The sequence below is a fragment of the Carassius auratus genome, chromosome 24 (assembly GCF_003368295.1).
Source record: "Carassius auratus strain Wakin chromosome 24, ASM336829v1, whole genome shotgun sequence".
In the NCBI taxonomy this organism is placed as follows: Eukaryota; Metazoa; Chordata; class Actinopteri; order Cypriniformes; family Cyprinidae; genus Carassius; species Carassius auratus.
In genome coordinates this window covers 21,138,867-21,164,924 of record NC_039266.1, presented here as the reverse complement: position 1 = coordinate 21,164,924, position 26,058 = coordinate 21,138,867, and the positions used below count along the sequence as shown (strand labels likewise).

Here is a 26,058-nt window from a genome sequence, read left to right as displayed (position 1 = left end):
AAGATTAAATTGAAATGTGTTTTAACATTAATTTATATTTCATTTAGTGATTCCTCTGCGTACCACTAGAGGAAGCCTGTACCACTAGTGGTACTCGTACCACACTTTGAGAACCACTTCTTTAGAAGAGCTGCCCTTGACTGAGGATTTTTCCTTAAAGTTTTCCTAAAATTTACATTTTAAGGATTAGTTGATTAATCTTACGTTTATTAATAGACCATTTTAATCATAATATGCCTTTAATTGCCTACCTAGCCATATAAGCGCTCAAGCACACACATAAAGCTTGCCACAGCGCACTGGCAGAAAAAAATATTATGAATGGTTCAGGTAAAATAGCAGGGAGACTGCATTAACATTCTAATAATTTGTTGATAAACTAGTGCTTTCTTTGTTTTCAGTTTAAGAGATGAAGTTGGCGACACAACTGACTCGTCATCTCCACAGTATGAAGCGCCTGTATGCATGTTTCATATGGATTACAACTGAGACCATTTGTTTTCCATTTGAATTAGTTTATTTGAAAGTAGACATTTCACTCTCTAAATATAGCTAAAATATTTTTCTGCGACAAAGTGATTAATAACACTACAACATAGACTTTTAGGGGGCAGCCCTACTAAATAGTATATATCAATACTATACTATCGAAAAACAATGAATTCTCTCTGCAGTGAATGGGTGCTGTCAGAATGAGAGTTCAAACAGCTGATAAAAACTGGTGGATTATTGTGATTTGTGTTTTATCTGATGGCACCCATTCAGTGCAGAGGATCCATTGGTAATTACATCACAAACTCATCTTCATGTTGGATGGCCTGCGTTTAAGTTCATTTTCAGCAAAATTTTCAGAGGAACTTTTTGAACAGTCTGCCTTTGTGGCCATCAAATTAAATATAGCTATTTACACCATACCAGTCTTTGATAAAAGATAATTAAACTGTCACTCACATCTTCATAGTTTGTCTTGCAGCATTGATAGTGGTCTCTGTATTGGTGAGGAACATCTCAGGTGTAACTGGCTGATTTTTGGGCAAGGTCAGCAGACTGGTGGAAGCCATGGATTCTAAGGTGCGCTCGATTCGACATTCCAGAATATCCATAACAACCTTCACTACTTGTTCCAGCTCTTGCAGTGCTTTGTAAACACAGCCTATGACTGAGAAACAATGGGAAAATACTTAGGTACCTAGGTAGGATTAAACATTGAATAGAATTAATTAAAAAAAGAATGCCCAAACTATAAGACAAACTTCACTGGCCACATAAACACTGCAGGTTAATACACTCTACAGTACGTCACTTAATGTCATTCTATAAACATAAACTTTATTAAGTGGAGTGATATAAATATTTTGTTTTACAGTGGTCAATATTAAGGGAAGTCCATGAGAGAATGCTCAGTCCAGGGTAGAGGGCAGTCTCCACATATTTGATGAAGGGCTTCATTGGGGACTGTAGCACACTGGGTATCCTCTTGACTACAGCATCAAAGTTGCTGAGCATCTCCTGTAATCTGAGAGCAATGACATTAATGTTCTGTATGTATTAACCTTATATTTCAATTTAGATCACTAATTTATGCTTGTTTGTTCATGAGTAGGATGTCTTGCTGTCTAATGATAACATTGATCATAACCAATCTTCATAGGCAGTGACTATGCATGCCACACAAATAGCACTGCTTTATGCACTAATATTGCATGAATAAGGTAGAAATTACTGGTTTAGTATGATCACTATAATTTTAAATGTAATTTATAAATGAAAATTTGCTAAAAATGTACACAACAAGGATATTCGAAATGTAGATGAGCTTGTTTCATTGAAACCAATTTGGAGAAATGTAGCGTTATATTGCTTACCATTGGATCTTCTGCAGTGAATGGGTGCTGTCAGAATGAGAGTCCAAACAGCTAACAAAAACATCACAATAATCCACTTTAAACCTTTACTTCTTCCACAAACATATTTATTTAGCAATGTTTTTGCTTGTAAATGGTGCTTGATCTCTGCATATTTCTCCCCTAATTCAAAACAAGACTTTTCAATATTTCTGAAGAAAGCAATATTACGGTAAGAGGACTTGTTTGAAGTTAAAACATCTTAATGACGGATTTGTTAATTATAAACATAGCTTTTCATTTTACAAGGCATTTAATGACATATAGACTGGAGTCATGTGGATTACTTGCAATGTTTTTATCAGCTGCTAATGGACTCTCAATATGACGGCACCCATTCACTGAATGACTTTCTTCAAATCTGTTCTGATGTTAACCACATTAATGGCTGAACTATTTCTTTAATGTAGGGTACATATTGTATGCACTCACTTGGTACGATACTCCTTTAGCTGAGGTTCTTTGGCAGCCATGTTGTAGATAACATCAGGTACATTAGCACCTAATGTATACATGTTTTTTGCCTCTTGCAAAACTTCCAGGACTAGAGGGTCAAGATTCACATAGAACACCTATTCACAAATGATTGAGAATTCAATTATCAAATCCATAAAATATATTTCTTGCATTTTCTTAAATGACTTTATGAGCATACAGTTTGGTTTTTATTAAAAATAACAGATACAAAAATAGAATTTGTAATAATTTTAACAGTTTTAAAATGTAATGTTACATTTTTCCAAATAATAATGTCTTTTGAAATTCAGTATGAAGTTAAATATACTTGTGAACCTTGGTTTCTGGGTGTCTAGTCAGCAGTGAAGCTTTGAGACCATATAGTCCCAGTTCCACACCATCAACCCAAGCTTTGTGATGTATCATTTCATACTCGAGCAGCACAGCAGCAAGTTTGTTGTATGCCTGAATAATCTTCCTCCTCTCTGGAATCTTAAATTCAAGACAAAATATTCAAGTTTCATAAAAGTTGTTTTTCAGGCTCAAGTGTCATTTAAATTAAGTTAAACTTTATTCATCTTCTGGTGAAATGTGACAATTTTGTCTGTAAATTACCTGCATAATGTCCAGTTTGTCTTTTAGGATCTGCATTGGCAAATGAATTTTTTTAAACAGATTTTGTGACCACTGAATTTTACTAGCCAACTGCAAAAGAACATGTAAAACCATTTTAGTCCTAATGATAAACAGTAAGCCATCACAGTAGTTCCTGTGTTCTCATGTGTTGGATATTCTGAATATGTGTAAAATAAGTTGTGGCCATGTTTGAATTCTTTATGAAATGATTTAAATATGAAATAGAGTTGAGCAGTTTGGCGATCACTCAACAGGGAACTTACAGGAGTCTTGAATTGTGCAGAAGAGGGATTGTTCTTCTCTCTTTGGTAGAGTTTGCGCACAAACTCAAGGTCACATTCATACCGCTGCAAAACTACCATGTACTTCTGGGTGAAGTCCATTTGTCTGCCCACACCATTCTCAAATTTGGACAGCAGGTCAAGGACCTGATGAGTCTGTGGGTGCAGTAAATAAATGTACTTTCAGTGTAGGAGGAATACATGTTATCTATTGGTCATTAGATGCAATGAAATGATAAGCCATTTAAATGTTCAATTAATAATATAACTCTTTCACTTCACTAAAAGGGCCTTACAATGAGCGGACGTTGAAGCCAAGTGTCAATCAGTGCATCAAGAGACTGATATAAGCCCTGGATTTGTCTTCTGAACTCAATGTAGTCATTGTCAAACTAAAAAATAAAAACATGTCATATGAGAGCTGTATCGTGTCTAAAAAGCACTTAACTAAATCAAAATATATATAGTCATAAGAGACCTTACCTCTAATTTGCGGTGGTCAAGTACATTGTAGGTCTTGGATTTGATGCTGGAAACAATGGTTTGGTAGCGCATGTATATTTTCTCAACACCTTCAACTTTCATAAACTGCAGGCTTGAAAAATCTTCAAGAGTTGTTGCCATGTCTGTTATCTTCTCCAGACGTTTGCAAAATGTGTCAAACTTTCCAAATATGTAATTTTCACTGATAGTACGACAAAGCAGAGCGGAGTTAAGAAAGTAAATTTAGGGGTTAATTTTGATGTTAATTGGACTTTTATGCTATGGTTTACAGACCTCAATTCAAATTGCCGTTCAAGAGGGTTCTCCTGTAATTTCTCTTTCATTCGGTGGAAGCATTGCTGGTACTCCTGGTTCAGCTGAATACATTCTTTCATCCGCTGAAGCAGTTCCTTCCTAAATAAAATGCAAATACAAACCAATGTATTTTGTCTAATTAAATTTAGAAATGCAGTTCAGCATCTCACATAAGACCAACCTGTCCAAGTCCCAGATTTTCATCACCCCTTGACAGAGATAAGCTTTGCTGGTGGTAACCATTTGATTAGTGACCTTCACAAAGAGCGATGTCATGTGTTCAGAGGTGTTGTAGTATTGAGACACACGCTGAATCATGTGTATGCTGTTCATCAGTTTGGGAATTTGATTCAGCATGGTGTTCTGAAACAAACAATACAAATATCTACACATGAAATATTCCATTGCAACTTGTGCTAGAGAGACTCCTTATGTTTTAAAATTACATAATACTCAAACTTTGACACTTAAGTGACCCATAATGTCACTCTTGGTTATGAAACAGTTTTTACTGAAGAATGTATCAAATATTGGAGCTTACTGGAGTGCTTTTTTCCAAAAGTTCGAAAAACTTATCCAGAGTTGATAGATATTTCACATTATCTTTAGCTTCATTGGCCACCACAGTAATACTTGTATCCTGTAGACAGAAAACAGCATTTTACAAACAAAATGTCAATATATTATTAAGAATTTTATGGAACCATTTAAAATTATTATCCAGTAACACAAAAAACTTTTTACATTATTTATTAATCCTGCATGTTCACTGTACTGAATTTATTATAGTAATATTTTGTATATTAATTTAAAAACAAAAATCATTGTGAACACACAGGATTACATTAATGAGTGAGATTTATTAAAAGGGGGGTGAAATGCTTGTTTTCACTCAATATCCTGTTAATCTTGAGTACCTATAGAGTAGTACTGCATCCTTCATAACTCCAAAAAGTCTTTAGTTTTATTATATTCATAAGAGAAAGATAGTCTGTACAGATTTTTCCTGGAAAAACACGACCGGCTGGAGGCCTTGTTTGTAAAACAAGCATCTTCGAAATGCAGGGAACAAACACAAACACTTGCACAACTCGGTTAATGCTCTGTAAAAATAAACTCCATCCACTGGTCCCTTATTGCTGTTTCTCTTTTGGTAATCTGGCAACCAAAAACACACTCCTTTTGGTCATTTCGCGACGCTCTCGCTCTGATGAGTGATTGTCTGTGCTCAGCCTCTCAGTGCTCTGCTATACGAGAGCGTGTGCTCTTCCGGCAGACGTGCCCTCAGGACCCATATAAGGAAATTCCGCTCCATCTAACGTCACACAGAGCCATACTCTAAAAAAACTTTCCGAAACTTGTGACAAACCGGAAAGAGTATTTTTGGAACAGAAATACTCCTTCAAACGTACAACTTAATTTTTGAAACTTTGTCCATGTTTAGCATGGGAATCCAACTCTTTAACAGGGTAAAAAACTCAGTATGCATGAAATAGCATTTCACCCCCCCTTTAAGCAAAATTTGGAGGTAATCTTAAAATAACGTTGAATGTTGATGGCCTTAAAAAATATTCTCTATATGCAAAGTATAATTACTTACTTTTTTCTTTTTGATTTTAAAACGTGGCATTTCTTCATGTAATAAAGTATGTATTAAAAAGTATGAAAATACAAAGCAAAACAAAACATCTACTTAACTGACCAGTTCTCTCCATTTACTCAGAGTCTTGGACTTGGCTGCATTCAGTATACCAATGACCATCTTCACATAGGGGTCCTTGATTTCATCCAATAGGCTGAAAAACATTAATACATAGTGAATTTAATATTTATATGTATAAACACTAAATTACAAATTGACCTATCTGTAAGCCCCTCCCCTCAAACGCAGATGAGCCAATGGCAGTTGGCAAAGGGAGTGGAACTCGGATATCTGAAGGTTTCAGCACCATAGAGAAACATTGGAAGATCCGAAGCTTGCATCATTTTTATGGGGTCGAAAAATGATGTGCCTGTGTTACATGATACATGAACAGTGTTGATCTGGGATGTTGTTATCTGCAATGGTGATGAACGTAACATGAGGCTTCTCCCATCTGCATTGTGAAGTGTAAAACCCTCGCTTCCAAATTAATTCCCACACTATTTATTTTAAATCTATTATATATCCCTCCATGGCATATTTTAGTCCCACTTGAATGGTGGTCCTCCTGTGTCCAAAATTTGTCAAAAAGATATAAGGACAAGCTTATCACACTGAAAGCTGTCATTGTAAGACAGTAAGCAACTCCATTTGTTCGTCTGAGTTGGCAACAGTAACTACGGGGGGCGGGGCTTACCGATAGGTCAACTGTGTGTGTTACTGCTGAAGAAAAAAACTGCTGGATGGCATGGTACCTGCTGAAGGTGATCATTCTGCGCTTCCAGTGTGCCAGCTCTGCTGAGGGTCCAATATCATCTGATTCTTTCCTGATGCGTTCACTCTCTGTCAGCACTTGCTCTATCTGCTTGGCCCAGTGTAAGAGCACTGCTTCCAGACTTTCTACCAGCTCTGAGTTATTAGCTTAAAGCCAAAGCCAAAAAAAGAGAATAATAGCAGCTTTAGTTTAGGACTGGCTTGTAATTTTTGTTTGTGTTATGTATTTTTATGGTTATTAAATGTGAAATATTTTATTTCTGCGCAACAAATAAAATGTGACCTTGGGTTACTTCCTAGAAATAGTATGTATTTATATACAAAAGGAAAATTTGTAAAGCCCTCTACCTCACCCAAATATTATTACTTTGACATAGAGTGGATTATGATTTATTCCATATTCAACATTTTACCTGCATTACTGTAGTCTTCAGCTTTCTGTATATGACTCAGGTCAGGGGCTGATGGGATGTTGTGAAGCTTAAACTTTTCATCCATGCTCCTCATCACTGAAGAAAGGGTACAGTTGAACTTATCCACTGACCTCAGAAAGTCTTGCACATCTGAACTCATTTGACCACCTTTTATAGCTCCCCAATCCTAAAGGAAATGTTTGATTAATAAATAACAGAACAATAACAAAAAATAAAATAAAAAAATAAAGAAGAAAGTCCCAGATTTCTATGTTTCTATGATATTTTCTATGTTTCAGTGCTCTAATGAAAATAATAACTTATGTTCATAAATATATAAGAATTTCATAATAACATGAAACATTTCTGAAAATGCGCTCACCCTCAGGCCATTCAAGATGTAGATGAGTTTGTTTTATTTGGCATTGCATCATTTGCTCACCAGTGGCCCTCCCACAGTGCATGGCTGCAAGATTTTTAATATATTTCTAATTTCTGCCATATGGACATCAACTTGATATAGTCACCACTGATAATCTACTACTTAATATAAGTACATTTTTTTTAAAGCTGCTTTGCAACAAATTAAATTAAATTAAATTAAATTAGTTTGTAAATGTTGCTTTATCTGTGCATATTTCTCTTCTGATTCAGATGAGATGACTTTTTCATTGGAGAAGGCAATATTATGAACAGAAGACTTGTATTTTAGCTAGAAGCAACTGTTTGAAGCTGGAAACATCTTGATGGATTTGTGAATTACAAACATGCAGCTTTAATTGATTACATAGAGTTGAGTGAATTACTCGTGGATTCTTCTTATCAGCTGTTTGGACTCTCATTCTAACGGCACCCATTCACTACAGAGGATCCATTGGTGAGCAAGTGATGCAATGCTTAATTTCTCCAAATCTATTCAGAAGAGGAAACAAACTCATCTACATCTTGGATGGTGTGAGGGTGAGTGAACTGTCAGAAAGTGTTAAATTCTTTTAATAAATCATTTTGGTAATTTACTGGAGCAATAATGTAAAAATAAAATAGTCTATTCAAAGGATGAATTTTTATATTAACGTATGGTCCAAGACAGAAAGCAATGGTACAGTATATATATCCTGTCCTATACAGGTCTATTACATTCATCATTTATGTAATTTGTGGAACCATATTTCATACCTCTTGTGATTTGAGGGCTTGGTTCATGACCTGAGTAAAAAGAAACTCCAAACTGTGGAGGACACTTGTCTCTGAGCAGTCAAGCATTCCAAAATTCACCTCCTACAGAGAGAGCCATAAGATTATCCAATGACCTATAGACGATACTAGACAGTACCAGTTACACTTGAAAAATAAACCTGCCCACCTCAACCCACACTGACCTGGGATATGTTTGTGGTTGTTATGGCCTTGTCCGTGATTCTTGTGAAAAACAAACACTGCCCGGTAAGACCCTGCAATCAGTGAATGAAGAGCAGCCCAGTTCATTGTTTTTCTCCTTAGCAACATGCATATATAGTTACTTAGTCACTCGCCATTTAGAACACGCTGTCCATCCAAAGCTACTTAAATTTCATTAATTGCAGCGACAGTCCCTCCAGAACAACATGTTTTGCTGGCTTGTCTTGTTGTGACTACTACTAATTAACATATTCGTTTTTACACATATAGTTTCTAGGTTTCTGTTTTAATCCACTTTCAAATGTCACATGATCCTTCAGAAATAATACTGATTTAGTGCTCGAAAAACATTTCTTATTATTACTCTTATTATTACATATTATTTCTGTTGAAATTAGTTGCAGGGCTTTGTTAAAAGTGTAACAGTAAAGGTGTTGTTGTACCTCATTAGTGCCTGTCGTGATAAACAGCTTCTTCTGTCCAGTGGCTAAATTTGTGGTATCTACCCAAGAATGGGACTGTAGAAAAATACATGCAGATATAGCTTGTTAATATCATGCTTTTAGGATGTTTAGCAGTCACCATTAAGTTGTGTGTTTTACCGTTTCTGTGACTTGGTAGAAGAACGTAAGACTCTTTGAACCATTTGCTGAGAAGAATTCTTCAATCATGTAGAACTGCAGAACATACACACATTTATACATGGCAACCACATGTCTGGTATTTTGAAGACATTAGTAGTGTTATATTTTACTAACCTTATCATCTGAGATGATAGCCTCCTCGACTTCCGTGTCCCCCAGGCTCATCATCTCTGCAATGATTGAGATGAGGTACTTGTGTCGGCCATCAAGAGCTGCTCTACGCTCATCTTTGAGAGCTTTGACCTGTTTTATTTTCTCCTTTCGGGCTTCATTAGATAGTATCACAGAGCGCTTCCCTGACACCTGAGAGAGAGGGACAAGTCAAGTCAGCTTAACCCTTGAGCGGTCTTTGGTCGTTCTTACCTGAGAATTTTACATTTGGATTTCTTTTTTTTTTTTTATCATAGCTTCACCAAAATGCTATGAAACTTGGTGACTTTTATGTCACTTGGTATGTGAACACACACAAAAACAATTGAGGGCATGATTCGAAAAGGCTACGTGGTTGTAAAATAATTGTCACACTCATGTTGTTCGTTCAAAAATGACGAAAATACAGAAAATATTTTGTGTGTACAATCTACAAATCCCCGAAATGCTGAAAAAATTGCAATGAAGGGGTGAAACTCTAAAACATCTAGAGTGCAAAATCAACACACCAACTCACACATGCACACAACCACCTGGTGTGACTGTAACACTGCAGCTATGTAAAATTAAATTAATAATTCAACTACATTGCAGTAAAAAGTGGACAGCGAGGAAGGGGTTACACTCTGAAACATCAAGAGTGTAAAACGAATACATCAATTCACACGCTTACCTACACACACTTACAGACACACACATACAGAATTATACAGACTCAAATGAATTGGTATGGCTGTAACCCTATAGCTAAAATGAGTCAGAAGACAGAAATAAGGTTAAAATCAGATCAGACCCAGAAAGATTAAGCTCTGATAAAGCATTCCTCTTAATTTTTTAGTTTTGTGTAACAAAATGTTCAACGTTCAGCTTTAAAAGTAGTAATTATAATGCAAAAACTTACGCTTCAAATCAACATTTAAGTACATATGGAGGGAGGGGTGCTTGCGATCCATGTAGAATTGACATGCTGTTAGATTTTTGGAGAGGAGCACATCAGGCTACGTCGTACTACACATAGCCTAAGACATAGCTACGTTCGGTAGGTTCGACGCAGAAGTATAATTTGGGCATTAGCCCCCCAAAACTGTCTGAACAATCAGACCAGTGCTGCTTCCTTTTATTCTCACGTGTTTTAAGTTTTGTCAGTTTAAACATTAAAGTAATTTTAAGCCATTTAAGCGCAAGACATCTCAATGCGGTACTCATGCGCAGTGATAACGTTACATAGTTTCGGTGCGCACTGTGCGTATATGTTAATGTTAAAGAAAATCGGTGTGAAAACATTAACAGGGGTGGGTGCTTTGGGTGCTTGGGAAATTAGACAAACTTGGGGGGACACGTGCTCTAAAAGGTTGAAACCCCCTGGGTTACACGATGAAATTACAGGTTTTTCTTTTTTGCTTTCACCACGAAGTGCTATTCTGCCTTAAAAAATCGGATTTTAAAGTCCCAGTCTCCATTTTAATCCGATATACTGCATTAATTGAAAAATAATTTTCAAAACATTAGATAAAAATGTTTTGAACTATTTTCAACGGGGAAGAAATTATCATAATTATTTCATAAATATTAATTAATACCATAAAATTTCCTCAAAATACATAAGAAAATATATTATTGAAAAAAAAATATATCAGATTGATTTTACTGAAGAAAAAAGTTCAGGTGTCTGGTCACTTTTGACTCCTAAATGAGGAGCCCAAAAGCAAACTAACATTACAGAATTGAATACAAAAATATGTAATGCCAGACTATATATAATCCACAAACAAACTAATACATTATTTCATAAAATAAGTATAAATTAATAAATATAAATTAAAAGAATAAAATAACAGAAAAAAATAAAATAAAATAAATAATAATAATAGTTACTGACAGCAGTGGTGACTGACTGGGATACAGCAGCTGGTGCTGTCTGATTGATGTTTTTTTCCATTTGCGCTCCAATTCTTCTGTGTCTACCCGCACCTATATTTAATAAGATGAACAATACAAAGAATCCTGTTCATCAAAACATATAAAGACAGGTCATTGTAAAATGTCACTCACAAAAACTAATCATACCCGTTTTTATGGTGGTTAGTGGTGGTTTCACTTCTAGATCCTGATGTGAGGATGAGAGTTTTGCTATGTCATCGTTTCCTTTTTCATAAGATGACATAGTGCTTTCCTCCCCAAATCCTTGCTTATTTTCCAGGGACATGCCAGGTGCTTCTGACTCACGATCGGCTGGCTCTTTGTCTGTGCCATTAGCATCCATAGGAGGGTCTTCATTTTCTGACATTTTTTTGTGTGTAAATATCTTCCTGAGAATTCACAGTTAATTTAAATTAGGCATTTTTCATAATTCAAAGACACCCAGGTTTTACACTGCATGTGCAGTATATAAACCTAATTTAATGTCATATTCATTGGCAACATATTTACAGGTTAGTGTTCCTTTCTTAAGCAGCAAAACTTATTTAAGCGGGAGATTGGGATTGATATTTTTAGGAAGATTGACACTTAATGTTAGATGCGTTTAAATTTGAACCGTTGGTCAGCAGGAGCTCGGCTTAACCGACATAACGAACATCCAGAGTAACGTTAAACCAATGGGACTTTTTGGCAATCGTCCCATACTAAAAAATTGCTTTAAATAAATTAATAAAGAATATTATGGGATACTAGTCAGGTCAAGCTGAAGGTCTTTCGAAAGGTGGTTTGAAAGGTATTGGTCAATCAGAAATATGCAAATTGATGTCTATTGGACTTTTGGGGATTTTTGATCGCAAGTGAAGCCTATCAACTTTAACAGGCCAACAAAATAACAGCAAAAGGACATATTTTATCAATACAGTGTATACTATAAATAAAAATACTACTTCCTTGCTACAAAATATCTCCTTGAGAGCCAAGACGGTTAATTTACGTTAGACTGCGTCAAACAGTTCAACTAGCGAAGGTTTAAAAAGTTAAAGTTTGTAACATTAGTTGCATAAATGACCTCAAATTAACTTTAAAGCTGTCGAAAAGACATATTTATAGTAAATAATCATATTATTTCCCTTTGCTGTTAATTTAGAGCACTCACCTTGACCGTAGCTCGTCAAATCTGTGAGAACAAACTGAAAGCCTGAGGCTAAGTTTATTGTTACTATGGTAACTGACTCGCGAGCCCTTGCACAGAGACGAGCAAAAAGAAACAACAATAGAGAATGAACATGAGCCTGTTTGAAGGATCATTTCATTATCATTACATTAATTATAGGAATAAATTATGCATTAATTCGCCAAAATCAAAAAGGCACACAGCATAATGAGTGTACAAAAATAATAACAGAGTTTCTAACAAAGAGACATGCACAACGTTTCAAAATACTTGCTTCTTAAAAATAAATTTGATGCGGGTTGAATAATGTTTTAAGAGAAATGTATATATTTCATTACATTGTATAAAAAACTAACTCTGACAAATGAAAAGTAGCAAAAACTGCATTGGATCAGGGATACGCGATGTACAGTATAGCATGCAGTTGTGCGCATATAGAGTAAAATAATGGTTGATTGCGTATTAAAACGTATAAAAACTGACAATAAAATGTTTTTGTATTTTCGAAAACAAATTTTAATTTTGCAAAAACCTGCAAAACCTCTTCCTATCTTTTGACTGACAATAAGGTGCATTTAGTGTCAGGTGACAGAAATTACACAAGCAGTAAGTGCCTACTAACACACACCCACACCCACACCCACGCACACACACACACACACACACACAAAATAAATATATGGGAGCGTTGTGATTCAGCTGCGTCGCGTCTCGCGCTCTGACCAGACACGTTGCGTGAGCTGAAAGGGACTGCCTCTGGAAAACGATTTAACTTACAAGCTACATATTGCTCATTTGCTGGAATATCTAACCAAAATAATGGTTTAAAATGATTCCTCTGTTGAATATGAAGTTTACGACGCTAATTCTGTTCCGTGAATTGGGAATCGTCTGTCTAGTGTTGATAAGCGCTGTGTGGTGCTCCGCTCCTGAGAGGAAAGGTGAGTGAAGTTACCTCACTGTCTGTAACTAACAAATATCGCATACGTCTTGAACAGTCGTATTTTTGTCTATCCACGTAAAATATATTTTAAAACAGTGCCAAATAAGAAGTTTGGGAATAGGAGAAGGAAATAAGTGAGGTAAATTGCCTTATGTGTCCACACCTTTGACAGTGTAAACAAACAAACAGATAAAGCCTATAGATTGAAAAAAACATGGTGTAGAATTCACTTTGAATCAATTTTCACAAGGAAACTGCTTGTAAATTTAACAGATAATTACAAATAAATGTCAAGCAACATGGAATTAAACATTACATTTCTAAGCAGAAATACTGAAATAGAATCTTCCATTAAACTATACCACAATAATCCATTTTATTTACATTTTACAGTATGCATATGATTAAAATATTAACTATATTCCTTATTAAATGTATAATAACTAATGATCTAAAAGCATTAGGTAGAAGATATTATAGAACTGACATGATATTATTAATCATATCATCAGCTGCAGGTTTGTCTTTAACCCCAGCAAGTGACCCCAAGACCAGGGGTCTCTCATGTTACTAAAAATGTAATGAACATAATTCGATCTGAAACATAAAAATACTTGATGAAGTTTTGAGACTGGTGACCACCACAGGATGAGGGCCAAGGGTTCAACAGCAGCAGATGGTACCGCTAGACAGCTGCCCCACTGAGTGGGGTCTGGGCCCTCTGCGTCAGTCTGCGGTCCAGTCTCTGGTCTACCCGGACAGACTGTGTTTAACATGCTGTTTGAGGTTCCTTGCCAGTTTAGAAATTAACAGCAGATGGCGGCTCCTAACACTGTCCCAGAACAAACCAGGCAGAAATGGGTTAAATACATTTTGATTCTGTAATGACGACTGGAATCAAAATAAAAAAGAAGAAAAACAAAATGGTTTGTAAATCTTAAATGGTCTGTAGGCTAATTGTAACATTAAAATAATGCAGCATCATTAATATAACAAGTAAATGCATATTATCAAATATAAAGCAGTCTAAAATGAAGAGATCCACCTCTAAATGGCTTATTGCTTTATACAATTTTTTTTATGTACACCTACAGTATACAGTATTTTGATCTGATAAACAGCATACTTTTTGAACAGAAAAGTAACAATGCATGATGTCCTGGACATTCTGATCATACTTTCAGCACAGAAACTCGATTAGTAGATTTCATCTGCATTTCTTTTAACAGTTTACTGACCTGACAGTGGGTTAATTATTTATTTTATATGAAGTAAAATGCTGAGTAAAAACAATACATTTTGAATTATATTGTGTCTGACAATGGTAATGGAGACTTGCACTGCTAGGTGAGGAAAAGCAGTGTTTGTGGATTTATATTTTTTCTTCTTCCTGTTATTTCTTGCATTTCAATATTGCAGATAAATATTAATAATTAACTTCATCTATTTTACCTTCATCCCTTTGATTTTTTCCAGTGAAAAGGAGTGTCACAGGAGTGTCAATCAGTAAAAATGTTAAATTGATCCATTGAGAAAGCAGTTTAATTAATATACTTTATTGCCAATACATTATTGTTGCTTCATCAGTTTTGCAACCAAAATGCATTCATGCACATTATATAATTAATCATACCAAATGAATGCCACAGCCCAATACTTTCAAGAAAAAGCAGACAGTGAATGACTATTCACAACTGTTGGTTTTAAATGTGAAGTGCTTAACTTAAAAAAAAAATACTCTCTCCTGTCCCAGCACAAAACTTTCTCCTGAGAAGTGCAAACATTGCCATGCTATCAAAACATTGTTCAGTTTGTTTAATCAGCCCAGCACAGCAACACTGGCTCCACCAATGGTGCGAGTGTGAGATGGGAGTATCTGTTTTGTGACCAATGGAAGAGGCGCTTTTTTTGCAAGTCTTTTTTTTTGGTTAAATTACACACCTTTAATGACCTGTCAGTTTAAGTGTGGAAAGCCTTGCAGTGATGGGCCAGTGGTATGCGTGTGTCAGCATAACCTGTCAGTCAGTATTGTCTCCAGGGCATCTCATACTTGGTTTCATTCCCACAGCCTGTGGCAAAAAAAAAGAGAGAGAAGGTTGGAATAAAGGTTTTTAGAAAGCAGATACTTTAGTTTAAAATACTTTGTCTTGATGACATCAAGTGTCAATAAAGGAATATTTCACCCAAGAATGAAAATTTGCTGAAAATCGACTCAGCCGCAGGTCGCCCAAGATGAGTTTACATAGCTAATAAAAGCATCATAATAATCCATAAATAATCCAAACGACTCCAGTCCATCAATTAACATTTTGCGAAGTGAAAAACTGCATGTTTGTGATAAACAAATCGAAATAAACAAGTCACTTTTGGCCAGAATACCATAATCCATAATATTGTTGCTGAGTCTTCAGTCTCCTGGTATTGTCTCACATCAAAATCCACCAACATATTTGTTAAGAACTGCTTTGGACTGTTTTGACTTGTAAACAGTGCTTAATCTGTGCATACTTCTCTCCTGATTTGGATGAGACCTCTTTTTTTACTGGAGAATGTAAAATTATCAATAGAGGATTTATAGTTTAGCTGGAAAAAATGGATTAATACAAGAAAACTAAAAAAATATATGCTACATTTATTAATTACAAGCATGCAGCTTTTTACTTCAATGATGGACTGGAGGTGTGTGAACTATTTTCAAGTGAACTACCTGTATACCTTTAACTGGAAAGGAAATGACACCCATTCATGTGAATCCTGAATGTGGGTAGACAAGCGGTTGACGTAGATGAAGATTACTGTCATATGATTAATCGAAAGACAAGCTGCATATCGTGGTAAGGTAACACGGCGCCACTATCAGATCTTGCATTTGTACATACATTTCATCATTCACAATCAACGACGTGCAGAGTCAGGTCAAGAGTTTGACAAATGATGTCACAACATTTATTTGGCATTGTTTTTTACAGACCATTAGGCCAGAAACATACTCCGAACAAGATATCAGATATCTGTGGTCAAACACAAAGATACATATTTCACACTGAACGTGTTGTGTTGAATAACATTGGTTGCATTGAGAAACATAAAGCAAATCTATGCATCAACACTTATAATAATCAAGATTCAATTCATAAATATTTTTTGTACTTAATCCATTTGTCATTTAGTACATTTTAAAAGAATGACAACAAAACAACAACTCAGCTACATTCAGAAATATCCAGTCATTATGCATCAGTCACATTTAATATGAGCTGGTATAAATACATTGTATCTGAAAAACATCCTTTCTCTTAGTCCACATTCCAGCACTAATCACTAAAGATATTAGTGTCCTTGTTCTACCAGTGTTTTGTTGTAATTTGGTCAAGACATCACCATTTGATCTAAATCGAATAGTCTTTAAAACTCTTTGCAGGCTTATAAATATCCAGAGTCTCTATGGCTGCTGTTACTATACTAAAGACTAGCAAAGCTCTCCTGTTTACATGCATCACACTCTCTGACCACCAGCTACAAGGGTAAATTGATGGAAAGTAATGCAGTCAATGCAAATGAATACATAACCGCAATCTGTTATTGTTAAAAATGTCAAAATAGTTCTTGTCACCCATCTAAGCCTCAAATTAAATTGATCTGTTAAGTGGTGTGAAATGTTTTATAGATTTGAATTTAAAACCTGCGAGCAAAATCAATTTCAGTCTGTGAGATGTCAGTATATTTTGTCAATAATAAGTCTTACATATAGGTAACTTGGAGGTTATCTCTGGCCATTAATAATGGACTTGTTTTAGAGGTGACTGAGTTCATAAAAAAACATTTCCAACATGGGCAACATTAAGAAATGTTGCAAACCAGCATATTAGAAAGATTTCTGAAGGATCATGTGACACTGAAGATTGGTGTAATGCTGACAATTCAGCTTTGCATCGAATAAATTACAACTATATAACTATTTAAACTTTATTAAAACAAGAAGTTGCTGTTATAAATTGTAATATATTTTCACAATATTACCATTTTTTCTCCATTTTAATTCAAATGAATTCAGCCTTGGTGAGCAGAAGAGGCCTCTTTCAAAAACATAAAAAAATCTTACCAACCCCAAACTTTTGAATGCTATGTATGCCTGCTGTGTGTCTTTTTATTCTTATTTTAAGGATTTGTTACAGATTTTCGGATTAACAGACCATAATAAACCAAGGCCATGGCCTTGAGGTTTTAAGTGTGTTTATTTTGAAAACAGCAGCCACAGAAGACACCTCAAATTATGAGGATTCTTCAAAGGTGTGCTGTTATTTTCTAATCATTCAAATAAGCATATTTTGCATGGTGGAAAATAAAACTGTAGAATAAACTCTCCGGTAACCAACCAAAACACCCTGGCAAAGGCATAGCAACTCCCTACCATTTAAAACCGATTTTTGTCTTCTTCAACAAAATATATGAATTTACTAAAATGCATGTCTTATGTTGTTTACCCAATGCAGGGATCATGCCACCTTTTTACTTCTGCAGTCAGCAAATCATCCCATAGACAAAGAGCTGAATTCATACAATGGTTGAAATTTGATGGAGAGGTCACAAATAGACAATATGTTGCTTATTTGATTAGACAGACCCTGTTGAAGAAGCACATAGCCATGGAGCAGGATGTCTCTGTCTCACGCTGTAAATTGTATTTACTACAATTCAGTTAGACAGTATTTTATCCACATGTCTCTCATTTAGGGTGACAACAGTGAACTTATAGACACTCTATTGCAAGCTAAAGAGAAACAGAAGATGTAAGAAGCACAATCATGTGGAACTGCTGCTTGCAAATCGATTACCATTTATTTTGCTTTTGAAGAATATTTAAACAGACATTTTTAAAAATAAAGGTGCTTCATGGTGCTATAGAAGAACCTTTTTGTCTAAATGTTTCCATAAAGAACCTTCTGACAAACCTTTCTGTTTCACAAGAGGTTCTTTGTCGCGATAGAAAGAAAAATGGAAGAAAGAGATGGTTCTTTAAAGAACTTTTGACTGAATGGTTCTTTGTGGAACCAAAAATGGTTCTTCTATGGCATTGATGTGAAGAACCTTTTGAAGCATCATTATTTTTAAGTGTGTATGCCATTTACATAAATCTTTTTTGTGCCTTTTTGTACATTAAATACACCAAGGGTGTCATTGCATTATATCCTGTACAATAAAATCAGTATATCACATGTGTGAAACATATAGTAGCCTCAACCTTGGAAAATAGGGTTTTCTAATAAGTTCAAAATCAATGTTAATAGACAAATCAAACAGTTAAGATGAAAATTTGGTTTCTCAGGCAAAATACATTTACATATTTCCAGTAAATGCACAGCACATGCACCAACCCATTTGGCTTCCCTTTAGGTGTATTCCAGGAAAGTCATTCAGATGGAAAACAGGATGCGTTATGACAAATGCTGTTGACTTTTTCTGCTCATGTGGATCAATACTTTTTGCAACAGTGCAAACTTACTCTACAAACAGAGTCAACCCTGTTGTCTGTCCACAGTCAAACTTAGTCACCAACATCCATATATAGACATCTCCTGGAAAACAAGGTTATAGTGCATTTGGGTTATAGCCCAAAATGTAATCTAAAGATATACTGTCACACTGTGCAATTATGTCATATATCATGAAATTACAGTAGACTCCTAAATGCAAAGATGTTCTCAAAAAGTATTATTACTTATAGCCATATAATAGCGAAAGCATCACTGAACAGATTTCACAAGCCACATTCATTTATGTTGCTTCATTAACAAAAAGGTAATAAATTTACACGAAGATATACTCTAAATATTTTACCTTTATTGTTATAGTCATCCAAAACATATATAAAAAATGATGCATTAGAAAAAAAGAGCCAAGAAAACTGTGAAAAAGCAAGCATGGGAACAAATGCATGGCCTGTTAAAAAAGGATATAAGACAGCCTTGAAAAGATGATCCCAGAATATCTCCTAATTAATGGATCATTTTTATTTTTCACATCCTTGTGCATCCTTGTACTTAAGAAGAAAAGCCATACCTGAAAGATGTTTCTTACAAAGCATACGCCTCTTTTTTAATTTTTTTAATCTTTTATCTTTTTTAAAAGCATCTTATGCTCACCAAGGATGCATTTATTTGATCAAAAATACAGTTAAAACAGTAGAATTTTGAAATATTATTTTCTGTTTGACTAAAATTGTTATTTATTCCTGTGATGCAAAGTTGAATTTCAGCATCAGTCTTCAGTGTCACATGATCCTTCAGGAAACATGTTGCCTTATTGTTTAAGAAACATTTCAAGAAACAGATTGAAAACAACTGAGTTACTTTTTTTGATAACTTTAATTAGATTAATAAGTTGGTATATTTGAAATAGATATTTTTTGTAACCTTGTAAATATCTGTACTGTCACTTTTGAAATAAATGCATCCTTGCTGAATAAAAGTATTAATTTCTTCCTGACCCCTTCTATTTTGGGGCTACAAATGAGGAAGGTGGTTTTGTTTTCGTCACATGCTGCTGGTACTGTCACGAAGACAGTGACAGGTTGATTTATTTCATTGCATTGTACTTCTCAAGTCTTGTGTTTCTTTGCATTGATAAGCTCTCGATAACCCTTGTGCATGGTTTGCATCAGTTGCAAAAGATAAAACACTCAAGTTTTACATAGTCAGAATACTGTTCCACAGTTCCTCATGGTAAGACTGATGTGAGTTAAGATATTCCTCCATAAATATTTTTTCAAGGAGCAAACCTGTTCAGTCACATCCCATGGTTCAGCCTCATGCCTCAGGCAGTGCTGCTGAACATCCGCCTGTAAAAAACAGCTCACATATTAAGAACTTGCGAAGTGAGCGTTAAGGGTTAAAACTTAAATCTACTTCATGTTACTAATCTATATTTGAAATCTGCCCTAGAGCAGAGATCTGAAAAAGCCAGTAACGCCTGATTATTTCTTCCGTTTTTGACATCTAGTAATATTTTTCTTGTCATAACCCTGATGAATTTAGACATGCTGGATTTTCAGAAGGTAATTTATTCAAGAGCTGCATGTCTTGACAGTGTTTGTTCTTCCTGACCCTCTCACGTCACAGCATCAGAGGTAGAACTATAATGCCAAAGATGCAACTCTTGCAAAATGCAACTCTTGCAAAAATGGAAGAACCTTTCATGTGCACTGCCATGATGTAATTAACAATCAAACAAACGCATGTTTGCACTTTCATTTGAATATTGTTACAGACAATCATGCAGCATACTTAGATTTAAGACAGAATAAACATGCAGCCAAATATTCAACCCCATATCAGTGTTGTGGAATATTTGAGTTTTTACAACGAAACATGGTTCCAAAGACTAGTGAGCTGACGTCTGTTTGCTGTCTACACAGGCAGCTGTCTTCTAATGCATTGCTGAAATAGGGTTTCTAGGAGACTAAATTGGAACACACTATTGGCAACAACTCACAAATAGCACCCCTTATGAAATAAAGTCAAGTCAGTTATTAAGTGAATAAGTTATTACAGCAGAATACAGGAAATATCTTGGAGGCCTTTGAATATTGTCTTTGAAAATGGGCGGTCTTTGAGTAAAAAAAAAAAAAAAAAAAAAAAAACACGTTGTGATTCGCTGCACTAGTAATCATAAAATACTGTACCTGACACAAAAATATTTGGCAAAATAATCTTTTGTTTTATATTGAAGTATAATCTACAAAGAAAGTTCAGTTTGTTAACATTAGCTAAATGCATTGGGTATCACTTTACAACATTTCTTGGTTGATATTAATTATTGCATGTGCTAAAACATTTTTTATGTTAAACAATTTGTACATAATAATTATGAAAATAATTAAATTCCATCTTGTAATTAGACAAGCAGCAAAGATGCGAGCGGAAGCACATAATTGTGTCACGATGTAAGTGCATTACAGAACACAATCATGTGGCTACTTTTTGCCTCAAATGATTTTAAGTGCTGTATAGGTAGAAAACATAACAGGAACACAGTAACAAAAAGATACATAAATTCTCTATTCTATAAGTGCCCTGGCCTCACACTTTATTGATCCATGCGGGGGAATAGATGAATTGTTACCAGCACTGTGTGGAAACACAACCTGCATGTCTTGCACATGGCAGGCAAGAATTCTAGAGTTCTCAAGTTGAGCAACAATTGTGTGCAATATTTGAGTCTCACCCTCAGTTCACCACATTCTTGATCGCGGTGTTCCCGCCCCTAGAATTCGCTCTTCTGCAGGAGACGATACACATAACGATGACTGCAGGAATTCAACACCTGCATGACAGCAGAGAGACTGCAGAGATGAAACAAGTGCTTGTTTTCCACTGTAGCTTTCACATTTACAATGAGTTCTGGAAAATAACAGGTTTTCATGAATAGAAGAGAAAACTATGTAAAATATGTAATAATAAGTATAATGAAGACTTACTGAATCTCAGTGTTTAGAAAGTAGAACTCTATTGAAATAGTTATGTAGTTAATAGAAGTGATGGCTATAAGAAGAATATAATCTGTTCAGTGCATGAGATGAGCTCATGTTACTGTGAGCAATGAAATGTGTGAGCAAAGAATGGAGAATGCTGGAGTTTGCTTGCATGAGGAATTGCTGTAAGCCATGTCTTAAGGGGATAATCCACCCAAAAATGGAAAATCTCTCATCATTTACTCACCCTCATATCATTTCAAACTTGAGTGACTTTTTTTTCTTGTGGAACACAAAATAAGATATTTTGACCTGTGGAATAGCCAGATACTACTGTTAGTTGAGTTCAGAGGTCCATGGTGTTGTTTGGTAGTTATTTGGGTAAGTGCATGCTAATGTGACTCATAACACTTCTACTCATTTTTCCAAATTAACTGATACTCCCTATTCATTTTAATTTTTACAGTCATATCATATTGCCAAATGAGGGATCAGCTGACAAGCTGATAATAATTTTCATGTTATGGCAGATAACCAAATAAATGGAAGATATTAAAACCTTTTTATTTTGTGTAAACAAATAAAACATAAATACTAAAAAGTAGTTAATTTAAGCATGATAACATTAAAATGTACAGTATGAAAAAGGGAATTTTATTCTGAAACAAAATATTACATTAACAGCGAAAATACATAATTCGTTTTGAAAAATAAAGTGAGGATTAAAGTGAGTGTTAGATGACTGCAAATGTATACTAAATGTGAAATAAGCACATACAGTCAGGCTAATTAAAGACTAATAAAAGTAAATACAGTTAAATAAACAGAGAAATTAAAAAATCTTATAATAATAGTATTGACTGATAACCAATGTGATCCCTTCCAAAGAGACTGATATACTGTACTCTATACCTGTCCAAAGTTTGGACACACTTGAATGAAGTTTATTCAAGTTTTTCAATTTCAGCTAATTTAAAACATGGCACAAATGAGAAAGAAACCACAGTAACCCTTATTATTTGAGCAGAGTGTGAATTATCTAGATTTCCTATGAAATATAGCACCTTATTAGAAATGATTTAGTCACAAAACTGATACATGCCTAAACAGACAACAGCATTGCATTTCCAAGACTATAATTAACATAGCTCGAGATGAAAATGAATATCTGAAGTATTACAAAAATCCGTCACTACTGGTCAAAAGTTTTGTAATAATGTTTTTTGTTTTTTTCAATGTTTTTGAAAGAAGCACCTGCTCACGAAGGCTGCATTTACTGTATTTGATGAAAAATACAGTAAAAACCATAATATAATAAGTGTGTTATTAAATACAGCATTAGGGTGCAGACTGACTTCTCCTTGATTATTCCAGACTTTTGGGCATGCTTATTTTGTGCATGTTCTATCATATTATCACCTTAACTACCCGAATATTGATTTCACCTCTGCTTTATTCTCCAGTATGTCAGGGAACCAATAATAAGCTGACTCTGCTGGCACAGCCAGACGATCACTATAGATCCATGGTGCGGATGTACAGTAACTGCACGGTCGTGCTGGAGAACCTGGAGATAACCAACGTTCAGGAGTACCACGACCTCTCCTTTCTCAGAGTAAGTGACACAACACACCAGTATAATAAATATAGCAATTATGAGACTACATCATTAGTTATATACAACTGATTGGTCAAACCTTTAACCAACTGATAATTATTGTTGGAAGTCTGAAGACTTGACTAAAATATTCTTTCTTTCATAGAGCATTGAAGAAGTTGGTGGCTACGTGCTAATAGGAATAAACTATGTGGATGTAATACCCCTGGAAAACCTGCGCCTCATTCGAGGACATTCTCTCTTCGATGGCAAGTACGGCCTTGCTGTGGTGGCAAACTTCCACAGGAATGAGTCTGTCGAGAACAACAGCATCACCAGCGGCCTCCGACAGCTGCATCTGAGAAGCCTCACAGGTAAAGCATTTATATTTATTCATTTAGCAGATGCTATTATTCAACGTGACCTACAGAACAAATGAAGCATTATGCATCCACAGGCACCAAGTGTGTTGAATACAGAACGCAATATGTATATAAAGTCACATTTTCTATTAATTATAGTGGCAGATGATATTTTTTTCCCTCTTCATCTGGCAGAAATTCTTAAAGGTGGAGTTAAAATAGCCCACAATCCTTTGCTTTGCAATGTGGAGACCATACAGTGGTTGGACATTGTGCAGGATGACGGTGACGTGAATGTGTCAGGAGGAACTGACGCTCAGTGTAAGTATACAGTAAATCATGCAATATACACAACCATTCAAAAGTCTGAGGTTAGTATGATTTTTTTTAAGGATGCGTGAAATTTATAAAAAGTGACACTTAAGACATTTATAATTTCATATATAATATATATAATAATATAATTTCAATTTCATATGTACAAAAATGTACTGTATATTCATGACCAAATTTTGAAAAAAAGTAGCTTGGTTTCTACAAAAATACTGGTTCCAACACTGATAATAATAATAAATGTTTCTTGAGCAACAAACCAGCATATCATAATGATTTCTGAAAAATCATGAAACACTGAAGACTGGAATAATGATGCTAAAAATCACAGGAATTAATTATATTTTAAAATGTATTCAGATAGATAACAGTTTTTTACTGTAATAATTTCTCACAATAATTAAGTTTTTTAAATGTTTTGAATGGTAGTGTATTTTGAGTGGTAGTGTATCGATATATGTCTATAAATTCTTAAATTATGTATTAATAATACAATTTTTTATAATAAAACAAACAATTTCTTTGATACCTCAGGCAGACGATGTGACTCAGGGTGTTTTAATGGATCGTGTTGGGCTCCAGGACCAGAGAACTGCCAGACCTGTAAATTCAGTTGTATATTTAATCCTCCAAAGCAATATATATGTGTGAACTACAGTGCGTCCTAACAAATGTTCTTTCACCTTAACTGTCAGTTACTCGGCTGAACTGTGCAGAGCAGTGCTCACGGAGGTGCAAGGGTCCCAAACCCATCGACTGCTGCAGTGAACATTGCGCTGCAGGCTGCACCGGACCCCGACCAACAGACTGTCTGGTGAGTGGAGCGCTTTCCAAAACTTTTTTAGGAAAATACCTAAAACACATGCTGACATAAAGATCTAACATTTTAAATGAAGTATTGGTGCTTTTTTACTGATCGTGGTCAACCTACAAAGAAAATGTGTTTTAGGATTTATACTCTTAACATTTAAAATGTCTGAATTTATTTAAATTAATATTAATATATATTTTATTATATATTTTTAATTTACAATATTTTCATAAAGCCAAATTCTAATTTTGATCATCTTTATATATATATATATATATATATATATATATATATATATATATATATATATATATATAATTTTTTTCTTTCTTTTTTTATGATTTTTTTTTTTTTTTTTTTTTACATTTTAATGATCAGTAGGGAGTAAATGTTTTGTAAGCTGACAATGTAGGGCCTCTTTTTCTGCAGTCCTGCAGAGACTTCCAGGATGATGGGACGTGCAAGGATGCGTGTCCACGTCTTATGCTGTATGACCCCAACATTCACCAACTCGTTCCCAACCCTAAAGGGAAGTATAACTTTGGAGCCACCTGTGTAAAGAAATGCCCATGTAAGTTTGGTTTTCATGCATCAGAAATTACTCAAATAAACTAAGGCCACAATTACAAGAGCAGATAATTATTTTCATTATAAACTTTTAGTATGTAAATATAAGAACCCCAAAAGTCATTGAGACATACTGGCTCGTTGTTATTGTGCATAAGACAAAGATAACATTGGGCTTGGGAGATACAGCATCTATACTTATCTGAAAGATAACTTCAAACACCTCTATCTGCTGTAGATAACTTCGTGGTGACCGATCATGGTGCCTGTGTTCGAACCTGCAGCAGTAACATGCATGAAGTGGAGGAGAACGGAATAAGGAAGTGCAAACAATGTGATGGCTTGTGCCCGAAAGGTCTGCAATGTCATTAATTAATGTAGAGTGTTGTTTCTGACACATGTACAGACACAGATATCTGATAATTGTTAAATCATTTGAATGGGTTTTATTTCAGTCTGTAATGGTCTTGGAACGGGAACCCTTGTTAACACCATCGCAGTCAACGCGACCAACATTGATTCATTTATCAACTGCACCAAAATAAATGGGCACATTACAATAATGCAGATGACTTTTCAAGGGTGAGATTCTATGGTCTACTTTCAGACTAAATCATTCAACCTTGTTTTTTAAAGCTATACGTTTAATCGAATGTTATAAATATTTACTTTTTAACACTTTTCAAGGGATGTTTTTACAAATACACCAAGCATGGACCCTGCAAAACTCGACTATTTCAAAACAGTGAAGGAAATTTCAGGTAAACTATATGTCTGTCTGTCTG

The 26,058-nt window shown here is 35.0% G+C and overlaps 2 protein-coding genes across 2 annotated transcripts in view; one reads left to right on the top strand and one right to left on the bottom strand.

Moving 5' to 3' along the window:
- Positions 1-12,191, bottom strand: part of dnah5l (dynein, axonemal, heavy chain 5 like) — a 47,283-nt gene extending 35,092 nt beyond the window's left edge. Inside the window, exons 1-22 of the mRNA XM_026201584.1 lie at positions 12,173-12,191; positions 11,164-11,405; positions 10,976-11,067; positions 9,061-9,249; positions 8,905-8,979; positions 8,746-8,820; positions 8,284-8,355; positions 8,081-8,182; positions 6,905-7,091; positions 6,473-6,638; positions 5,778-5,871; positions 4,617-4,715; positions 4,257-4,438; positions 4,055-4,174; positions 3,761-3,962; positions 3,574-3,669; positions 3,260-3,433; positions 2,976-3,065; positions 2,697-2,852; positions 2,337-2,476; positions 1,365-1,516; positions 952-1,159 (exon numbers count right to left, since the gene is read on the bottom strand). Of these exons, the coding sequence (XP_026057369.1) occupies positions 952-1,159; positions 1,365-1,516; positions 2,337-2,476; positions 2,697-2,852; positions 2,976-3,065; positions 3,260-3,433; positions 3,574-3,669; positions 3,761-3,962; positions 4,055-4,174; positions 4,257-4,438; positions 4,617-4,715; positions 5,778-5,871; positions 6,473-6,638; positions 6,905-7,091; positions 8,081-8,182; positions 8,284-8,355; positions 8,746-8,820; positions 8,905-8,979; positions 9,061-9,249; positions 10,976-11,067; positions 11,164-11,383 (2,891 nt within the window). The 5' untranslated portion in view covers positions 11,384-11,405; positions 12,173-12,191. The remainder of the gene's footprint in view (positions 1-951; positions 1,160-1,364; positions 1,517-2,336; positions 2,477-2,696; positions 2,853-2,975; positions 3,066-3,259; positions 3,434-3,573; positions 3,670-3,760; positions 3,963-4,054; positions 4,175-4,256; positions 4,439-4,616; positions 4,716-5,777; positions 5,872-6,472; positions 6,639-6,904; positions 7,092-8,080; positions 8,183-8,283; positions 8,356-8,745; positions 8,821-8,904; positions 8,980-9,060; positions 9,250-10,975; positions 11,068-11,163; positions 11,406-12,172) is intronic.
- A 678-nt stretch (positions 12,192-12,869) lies between these two features.
- Positions 12,870-26,058, top strand: part of LOC113042612 (melanoma receptor tyrosine-protein kinase) — a 29,448-nt gene continuing 16,259 nt past the window's right edge. The window contains exons 1-10 of the mRNA XM_026201590.1: positions 12,870-13,131; positions 23,067-23,218; positions 23,367-23,574; positions 23,758-23,883; positions 24,430-24,498; positions 24,591-24,709; positions 25,136-25,277; positions 25,512-25,628; positions 25,729-25,855; positions 25,961-26,034. Of these exons, the coding sequence (XP_026057375.1) occupies positions 13,020-13,131; positions 23,067-23,218; positions 23,367-23,574; positions 23,758-23,883; positions 24,430-24,498; positions 24,591-24,709; positions 25,136-25,277; positions 25,512-25,628; positions 25,729-25,855; positions 25,961-26,034 (1,246 nt within the window). The 5' untranslated portion in view covers positions 12,870-13,019. The remainder of the gene's footprint in view (positions 13,132-23,066; positions 23,219-23,366; positions 23,575-23,757; positions 23,884-24,429; positions 24,499-24,590; positions 24,710-25,135; positions 25,278-25,511; positions 25,629-25,728; positions 25,856-25,960; positions 26,035-26,058) is intronic.